The sequence below is a fragment of the Bradysia coprophila genome, unplaced genomic scaffold, assembly GCF_014529535.1.
Source record: "Bradysia coprophila strain Holo2 unplaced genomic scaffold, BU_Bcop_v1 contig_151, whole genome shotgun sequence".
Taxonomy (NCBI): domain Eukaryota; kingdom Metazoa; phylum Arthropoda; class Insecta; order Diptera; family Sciaridae; genus Bradysia; species Bradysia coprophila.
In genome coordinates, this window is record NW_023503423.1 from 2,661,907 (window position 1) to 2,671,216 (window position 9,310).

General features: G+C 37.3%; 2 protein-coding genes across 2 annotated transcripts; both read right to left on the reverse strand.

Moving 5' to 3' along the window:
- Positions 1-771: 771 nt before the first annotated feature.
- Positions 772-2,264, reverse strand: LOC119074418 (phosphoethanolamine N-methyltransferase 1-like). Its single transcript, XM_037180547.1, has 6 exons — positions 2,088-2,264; positions 1,856-2,021; positions 1,672-1,796; positions 1,488-1,610; positions 1,276-1,422; positions 772-1,035 (listed from the first exon to the last, which is right to left on the reverse strand). Exons 1-6 carry the CDS (start codon positions 2,121-2,123, stop codon positions 814-816), a joined length of 819 nt encoding a protein of 272 aa, XP_037036442.1. The 5' UTR covers positions 2,124-2,264; the 3' UTR covers positions 772-813.
- A 4,254-nt stretch (positions 2,265-6,518) lies between these two features.
- Positions 6,519-9,217, reverse strand: LOC119074420 (eukaryotic translation initiation factor 1A, X-chromosomal). Its single transcript, XM_037180549.1, has 2 exons — positions 8,874-9,217; positions 6,519-7,304 (listed from the first exon to the last, which is right to left on the reverse strand). Exons 1-2 carry the CDS (start codon positions 9,075-9,077, stop codon positions 7,062-7,064), a joined length of 447 nt encoding a protein of 148 aa, XP_037036444.1. The 5' UTR covers positions 9,078-9,217; the 3' UTR covers positions 6,519-7,061.
- Positions 9,218-9,310: the final 93 nt, after the last annotated feature.

The following is a 9,310-nucleotide window of genomic DNA, read 5'->3' on the forward strand; positions in this document are numbered from 1 at the left end:
GTCGATTCCATAATAGGTAGACCGAGAGCTCACACGCTCTTTTACATTCATCAACAGATTTGTGCGAATATTGATATGATACATTTACGATACTCTCTCTAGCAAACAAACTCCAATTATTAAGGTTGCAAAGATAGACCATGAATGACATTTCTAGTAAGAAAAGTGCAGCATTTTCTTTCTCGTGGGAAGAAAATAGAAATTTTCTTATTCGAACTGTCACTTTGTTTCTGTTTTCGAAAATGGTTTGGCCTTGGCGAATGAATCTTATTTGTTTCGTGGAGAAATAGGAAATTCCAACTCAAGCGAAACATTGCTCTTGTTGGAATTTCCTATTTTCTCCCTTCAGTAAACAAATAACTATTCCACAATGCAGGTGAGATAATAGTCATTCTCTACCCTCTCCTGAAGCTACGAATGGTTTTGTTGTGAAAAACGTTTTGTTTACCTCTGGAAAAAAAAGTTGGAAATTTCCTTTTCTCTGATGACTTGTGGCGCCCGCTGCGCTCAATTTCCAATTTTTCCCCTCATTGAACAAATAACTATTGTGAATCTCTGCTACTTCGTTCACACTTGCCTTATTAAGGAAGCAGAGTTCGTCAAATATACTTTGAGAGCTTGCAGGACTCAAACGAGGGTAGAGGATAATTGCGTTTACATCAGACGTGGCTCACATAGTAACAAATCATCAAAATGAAGTTGCTAGCTAGGCTTTGTCATGTCTGACACGTTCTTCAAGCCATACAGGTTAAAGGCAACTATTTTCCTGTCATTTGAATTTTCAATTTTATTCGGAAAGACAACAAACGGCATTCAAACAAATGGTTTCTTAGCGGTAAATAGTCCCCAAGCCTGATCACCTGCCGTACATCGTACCACTTTTGCTTCCCATCCATTGACTATGTAATCGAAATAGTGTTCCTCAAACTGTTGCAAAAATCCACTCTTTCGCTCATTGAATCCGTTGAGTTCGACATTGAGTATGTCAATGAATTGGCGAGTTCTGTCGTCAGCTACCACATTTGTGAATCCCACCTATAGCATTAATGAGATTACGAATGGGATACTTTTGGATAATGTGAAAATATTCCTTTAAATGCGCTCAAACTTTGTTTCCGTTGATTCATGCAAAAAGATAAAATTATGTAGACAGTCACTAGTCACTTGCGTAGATTGTATACTGTGAGGCGTTTGCAAACGTGTTGCATAACTTACGGCAATTCTTTCATATTAAAGATAAATTGTTATGAACGGTGGCAGCCGTAGAAATCTCACCTTTTTCAGTAAATTGCCATAGGCTTTCACAGTCAGCAAGTGATATCCCCTGTCCTTGACATACGTAGTAAAGTCCTTAGAATGCTCATCTTTATCACCGTGGCAGTAATCACTTATCATGAGTCTTCCACCAGGCTTCAGCCATTTCTTTAATGACAAATTGAAAATGAGAATCTCAAAAAATCGTTTGAAAAGCAATCAGCTGGTCTTACGAAACAATTAGCGAACAACTGTTCCTTGTCTCGGATGTGAAGAATGCTGTCTCTGCTGTAGACTACATCGAATGTGCCCGGTTCAAATGATTTCACGGTAATGTCGCTCACTTCGAAGTTCACCTTAATTAAGAACAATTTTCGATTTACTTGACGACTCTTCACCGTACATATAAACACTAACATTCTTTCGAACGGAATCCTCCATTTCTTCACGATATTCCTTAGCCATACCTATCATGTTTGCTGACAAATCAATGCCATGTACATTAACTTTGTACGTACGTGCCATGTAAAACGCTGAACCACCTGAACGAAAACAACGATTTCTTAGTCTTTGTCTAATGATTGACGTAAGTCCTCCTTACCAATTCCACAGCCAATGTCCAGGACCTCATCACCTTCCTTTAAGTTCAGCTGGGCGACAAATTCCTTAGTTGTATTCTCGCCTCCAGTTGAAACATAAGTTCGTCCGAATATGTATTCATAATGACGAATACCTGCGACGGTATATTGTTGACCGTCTAAGAAAGCCTTTCGATGTTTAAGGAAAATATTTCAAAAAGGAAATTATTTTGCATAAGGACGAAAGACACCAACTTGAAAAGATTCTGAAGAGTCAGAAGAATGTGCCATCCTTTGATGATAAATTGGTATGTTCAGTTAAACGGTCAAATGATCTTTGAGTTGTTCCAGTTCTTAAACATCGAATTTAGTAGTCGGGAAGTAAATAACCAGCTCGACTATACTATAACGCCAATCTCCGGCATTATGTTACAATTCACCTTGACATTAAATTTTCCTTATCTTATGTAACTTGAATGTCGTAACCCGTAACCCGTATATTACTGTTCGTCTTCGAATATAAGATCCGTACTTTTTCGTAACAGAATTGGAATGGAAGTTTCTGAAATATTTCTACTTTGTTTGGATTTGTGAAGGGACAATTATTTGAATTTATGCTAAATTGAGGTAAATTCGAAAATTTTCGAAACATTATTCTGATGCATTTTCGAATCTGTGGGATTATGTAACGGTTCTTTCCATGGTATTATCTAGCGACGGCTATAATTGAATTCTCATACGGTTTTAGAATTAAGACTCTGACCACACTCGATCGCAGCAAAAAAAAATTTCTGGTCAGGGCGTAGATTCTTATGCATTTCTTAACTTTAAGAATTCGTAACTTGACAGTTCCTATGGGATCTTATGTATGCAACTGTCAAGTAACAAATTCTGAAAGTTACGAACGTATGAGAATCGAGGCCCAGGGCACAGATTCTCATGAATTTAATAATTCGTAGCTTGACAGTTGTCACCTTAAAAGTTAAAAATCGTATGGACCACTCTTAACATTAAGGTGACAACTGTCACGAGAATTGGTGCCCAGATCTTTGAGGCAACTGTCAAGTAACGAATTCTTAAAGTTACGAACGTATGAGAATCGAGGCCCAGGGCCACAGATTCTCATGAATTTTATAATTCGTAGCTTGACAGTTGTCACCTTAAAAATTAAAAATCGTATGGACCACTCTTAACATTAAGGTGACAACTGTCACGAGAATCGGTGCCCAGATCTTTGAGAGGCAACTGTCAAGTAACGAATCATTGAAGCAAAAATATGTTACTTTTAAAGGAAAAATTGGCTTGTGGATGATAGCTTATCCCACTCGGAGAAACCTTTACAAAATGTGTAAATTACAAATTTTGCAAAGGTTTCTCCAAGTAGATAATCATGAGTCACCAACCAATCAATTTTTCCTTTAAAATTAACCTATTTTTGCATCCTTCATTTTACTTTTTTTTTTAAAGATTTCGGTTCAGAGAAATCATCAAAAAACTAATATTTTTGCGCACAAATGTAGGCTAGAATTTTGCCAAGGGGTGAGCGCTCTTAAGGCTAATACACAGTTCATGAAAAATGTTTTGAAAAATCGTAACTCTGAAAAATGCTTGCAAATATTTTATCTGGCGCTATATTACACAAGTATACGACGGCTAATTTCGTCAGACATTCGTCTTGGAACCCATACCTGACTTGAATTAAACCTTTTCCCGTTCGAACCTGTCGGGTAAAGTTACAGGTAACCTGAAAAGTAACCTGAAATATTCATACGAAGGTGTCAAGATTATATTAAGTTCAGGTCGTCCGTTACGAACTTAAATACATATCTAGCCGAATTGGTACATGAGGAAAATTTTGCATTTACTTACTTGACAGTGTTTGTCGTTACACTACACAGTGCGAATCTGCTTTTTACTTTTTACTACAATGTCGTTGAACAGCACGAAATCGAAACAAAAAAAAAAAATTTGCAGGGCACTAATCTTTGAATGGTATGGTACGATCGTTTTTTCATTCATTTACTTCACGTGGTACATATTTATATAAATTGTGTAAATGCAAAGATAAGGCTCTTTATACATAGTAGATCAAGTAACTACTTACCAAAGTACAAAAGATTCGAATGTTTCATTTTTCTATTTTCGATTGGGTAAATGACCCCCACCAAATCTCCGAATTTATTGAAGAGCTGTTACAACTCGATTTTAGTTTTAAGTAACTTAACGCCTCTTAGAATAAACTGTAAAAAAGAGAACAAGAAGTTGTTCGCAAAATAGAATATATAAATCGCTGAGTTTTCCTGAAGGGGCACCCCCTCAGCAAAACTTTTGAGACTTAACTCATGGTTCGAGCTGTTTTTGGAATTTGCGGTATTAGTTTGGTAATTTTTTCTCAAATCATTAATCTTGAATCATTCACTTAATTCAGATGGTCTCGTAACAATATTGACAGGAGTGAAGGTCTGCATTTTCTCTAAACAATTTTCAATAAAATTTCTCCTTAAACGCAGCTTTGTCAGGACTCTTATGTTTAAAAAAATACGATCCGCCCGCAAAAAATGTAGTGGGTAGACATTTCTCTTCGTGTAATTTCTGTATTCTGCTGAATCGTATGTGCTGCAGTAAAAACAATATTAAGGCTGTTACTGATACTGCTGCAACGGAAAGGTAGTGCGGTTGAAGCTGACCTGACAACATTCCACTTGCTTGTATTGGAACATTACAATTGTCCTTATTTGTAGCCAATTAAGGTAAACCAACAGCACACCTTCAATAACTGATCTCGTCCTACCAAACCTCAAGATATCAGTAAACGTTGACTTATCGCTCACCTGGTCCAATTACCTACATCAACTAATCAACCTTCAATCGACTCGCAACACACCTGCCTTGCCGTCACATACAACCCGAAGTCCACAACAATCATCAAGAGGAATAGACTGTTATGATCAGAGCGAGAAAACCGAAGACTAGTTATTATGACTTGCCTTGAGGTACTTGTCAAAGTGCTTGCTTCTCTTTCAACGTGGTGCGTTGAGAGCGAGAGGACAGAAGACCAGTTTATTTTAACTTGCGTTGGGGTACTTGTCAAAATATCTTCTTCTCTTTCATCATAGCACTCTATCGGATAAACAAAATGGAAAAAGACACATCAACTGAACGGTAACGCGGTTGACATACAAGTTTCTTCCAAGGCCGTTCAAAATGTCAATCGTCATCCACAGAGAAGTCAACACAACCTCACTTTGAAGTTTTAACGAACAAAATTGTTTAAGTTTCGTTTATGTTTGCTTCTGTGGATGACGGTCGGTTGTTTTTGTCCTGTCAAAATCCGTTTATACCTTACGAAAGAATTGATTTGATTTGGCATGATCTGAACACTACATCTTAAGAGCTTCATCCCAAAATAAGTAAATTTCGCTGCAAGACTACCGGAAACACTCAAGGTTGTATATGAGGAGGTTACGCCGATTGCCGTTTTTCCGTTATTTTATATTGGGCTGTGGTCCTTGATATCGAAAACTCAAATCGGAAGCCAATGCTCCAGAACAAATATTTTTAGATCAAATTTTTCCTGTGGTCGTTGATCTTCGAGTTGAGGAACCTACTCCCAAATGGATGTTTGGTATCGTTGGAAGCTGAGGCAAGAGAATAGTATATTATGTTATTGTAATATTGGGCAACAAGTGCGTTTCTGACACATGTAGTGGAAACGTCCTAGGATGGACATTCTTGGTCCGCATGAATAAAAAATAGTTTTTTGGTGTCTCTGTTGCTTTTCGGTTCACATGTCAGTGTAGATGAGTTTTAAACCCAACAATACCATGTCTGTCGGAAAGTACTCGTTATTACCTTTCCAACGATACCCCGCCGCAACTACGTAGCTTTCATGTATCAGTAAAGTACTTCATAAGAAAAGTGCATGTTTCCGGTTTTCGATCACCTACCACTAGCCACACAAGCTTCGAGGAATTTTTTTGAAGATACTCTTGGCTTCTAGTATCCTTCAGTGTCTATATCCCGATGTGATAGAAGTAACTAGTTGTAAAAAAACGGAGTCTGATAACACTGCAGCCAAGACTAGATTGGAGACTAGATATGTCTTTATTAATCTAATACAGTGTTTAAGGATAGCGATTTTTGACCACTTTGTTTAAACTGGTCTCGGGGTCACACGTCAAAATGAGAGAAATCACATACAAATTTAAACTGGGTTCAACTCTCAGTTTCTTTTTTCATTGATGAATATTCGACAGCTGACCCCGAGACTAATTCAATTTAACTGGTTTTCGCTCTCCTTAAACACTGTATTTTACAGCCACTTCAGGATTTTTTCTAAAAGCTAAAGAAGTGACAAAACCAACAAAAGTAGTAGCGAAACAATCTTATTGCCACTATCTTTGCCATTTCCGCTGAAGTAGTGGCAAAAGCAGATCTCAAAGTGAAAGTAATTTGACAAAGTAGTTGCAAAAGTAGTGTCGAAACCATCTTTTTGCAACTACTTTTACGACTACTTCAGGATTTGGACTAAAAAGCTGAAAAAGAGCCGAAAAATAGTTACAAAAAAGGTATTTAGTCTAAAATCTAGCATTGACTGCAGTGTTGCCAGACTCTGTTTTTTTTTACAACTACTTCAAGACGCTTGGCTACGCGCCAACTGTTATAGAAATGAGAAGACGAGACATCTTAGTTGATTCGGTGATCAAATTTTTGTTTAATTTTTCTAAATTTACAAACCATCGACAAGTTTTTACATAAATACATATTGTAGATGTGCTGCATGTTTTAGGAGTTTTAAAAAACGAAAAAAAACTTAATAAAAAAAATATCAAAAATCAATCAACGAAATTCAAATTTTTATAAAAAAAGGGGGGAGGTGAGGAATAAAATGTGAAAAATAATTTGCTTTTTATGAAAAAAGTTTGATTTGTTTGCCAGCAAAGGCAAAAAGTTTAGGTTTCAGTAAAATAAGGAGAACCTCAAATAAAACCTTGGGTTTGGAAAAAACGAAAGGATTTTCTTTATGCAGTCCACGAAATTGAAATTAAAATAAATTTGGTGGCTCGTTTTTTTGTGTTTACTGAATGTTAATGTTTGTTTGTGTTTTATTTCTCCGGTTTTTTTGTTTCTGTTTTCTCTTTAGTTTAAAAATTTATTAATAGCTAAGACGATTCGATAATAACGATAACACGCCAAAAAAAAAAAAATTGTTCCTGCACCACACACTCTCTATATAGCGTCCACGGAATCGGCATCATCTTCGGAACTAATTTCATCACCAAATTCTATGTCCTCGTCCAAACCATCCTCGACGAACGTCACTGTGTCATTGATACGCACCGATTCGGGGAATTCGCCGTACGTTTTCAGATTTCGCGCCTCATCGGGTGTGTATTTGAGAATAACGTCAGCCTTTGCATCCTGATAGTCACGTAGTCCCACTAAAATGATATCGCCCTGGTTTATCCACACCTGTAGAAAGAGCGGAAAAGAAAACGGTTTAGAACTCGATTCACGGCCTGTCATACCTACGATAGGTCTTTTCGTATTCCATAACAACGGAATACGAAGTTAGCTGAGACAAAACGCACTCAGTAAATCATCAGCTGCATATGAAACGGTTTTGTAATGTGGGTCAACTTTCAGCAAACATCCATGTGTATGAAGGTCAGACTTGGTCTACATACGACGATGCTGAGCTGAGGTATGCTGTTTGACCACTAATAACAAGTGAAGCATTGAACGGAAAAATGTGACGAAAACTCTCAGTTCATAATACAGTCGATCTCACTGCTGATACTTGACGCACAAAGTTGAGATAACATTGTGCGAGTAGAATGGTCGAAAGAAAAATGCTCGTTAAATACGCTTGACCAATACCAGAAGTCTACCGATCAATACATTACCGGTAGACATTAAATTACATTAAATTATCGATTGAATTTACCATTTGTTTTTCAGAAGCTTTCTCTGTGCCCTTTAGGGCAACAAGATTGACAATCGAGCTAATTGTCCCTATTGACAATGACAATTTCCAACAAAAGTCTGTGCAACAAAAAATTTCGCTAGACGTTCCTTTCACGTTGGCATTTTTTTCAATGGAAAATTGTATTGATACAAACAGACCATGTGATTGTTGTGAATTAACAAATTCGACGAAAGAGCCAGAGAATAATTGTGACAGCAAAAAATGTACCGAAATTCCATTCCGTATGCTAAGAATTTTCCAACGATGAGAAATTCCCGACAAAATTGGTCGTGACGTCACAATTACATTTTTATGCCAAATACTGCGAAAGTTTGTATTTTCGGTCCTCAAATGGTGACCGAAAGTAAAAAAATTCAGGCCTTGGGCCGAAAGTAAATGTCACTGTCATGATTTTACTTTCGCCCCGTGGGCTTGCGTATTTGCGGGCCGAAAGTAAATGTCACTGTCATCATTTTACTTTCGGTCCTCATATGTCGCGAAAACACATGTTCACTTGATTGAAAGTACGCATTGAGTGTAGTGTTGTGTTGACGATAGCCAAATGTTTTGTGAGCAAGTGAATGTATGTTTACAGTAATTTCATTTGTTAAATTGTTTTTATTTTTATACCAGGGGGCTGCCGCCCCCTGGACCCCCGCGCTTTTCGGCATTTTCGTGTTTCTACAGCAAATTTTGTTGATAACTCAACAGTTTCATTAAATTTATGTTTTGTTTCGGACCGAAAATACAAATCTTCCGCAGTATTTGGCATAAAAAATAGTATGCATCACTCGGGGCAAAAGTAAAAAAACTCAAATCGTGTGATTGCCGCCCTTGCCTGCGGCGCGGGCTGCAAACTTCACACGTTTGAATTTTTTTACTTTCGCCCCTTGTTATGCAAAATACTATTGTCTGACATCACGAAAATATTTTTTTTTTATTTATGTAGAAGGTTATTGACGATGCAGAAAATGTTCAATTCACAAAGAAATCGGGATGAATCATTCGATCGAACAATTTGTCAAAATATGCTTAAAATTAAACGTAAATTACTGTCAGTCAATTCAATTTACCTTTTTCCTCAGTTTTCCACGAATGTGACAAAGACGTTTCACACCATCAAAGCACATCGCCTCGAGTCTACCATTGCCAAGCATTTTGGTCACTTGAGCATATTCCTGCTCGTCTTCTTTGAAAATCAATTCACGTTTCTCGGATTCATTTTCGTTCTTACCACGTCGACGATTTTTACCACCTTTTCCCTTGTTCTTCGGCATTGCACTTTAGATTTGATTTACGAATTTAGCCTTTTGCTTTAGATACGAAATTGTCTGAGATAGTCTTTTAACACTCAGCAAATAAGTTTACCAGATCGAAATCAGAAAAGAAAAGACTGTACAGACTGACGTTGGTCGTGAGTGTGCGACAAATGAATCGCAAAATGAACGGTGATGTCGGTGTTCACTTTTTCGGTTTCAGGATACACTGCTAAACAAATGTTAGATTGTGG

Excerpts from the sequence above, each read along its gene's own strand:
- LOC119074418 (XM_037180547.1), bottom strand. The coding sequence starts at position 2,123 with ATGGCACATTCTTCTGACTCTTCAGAATCTTTTCAA. Across the intron at positions 2,022-2,087 it reads ACTCTTCAGAATCTTTTCAA|GCTTTCTTAGACGGTCAACA; the intron begins GTTGGTGTCTTT and ends AAACATCGAAAG. Across the intron at positions 1,423-1,487 it reads AGTTGTTCGCTAATTGTTTC|AAATGGCTGAAGCCTGGTGG; the intron begins GTAAGACCAGCT and ends TTGTCATTAAAG.
- LOC119074420 (XM_037180549.1), bottom strand. The coding sequence starts at position 9,077 with ATGCCGAAGAACAAGGGAAAAGGTGGTAAAAATCGTCGACGTGGTAAG. Across the intron at positions 7,305-8,873 it reads GTGGAAAACTGAGGAAAAAG|GTGTGGATAAACCAGGGCGA; the intron begins GTAAATTGAATT and ends CTCTTTCTACAG.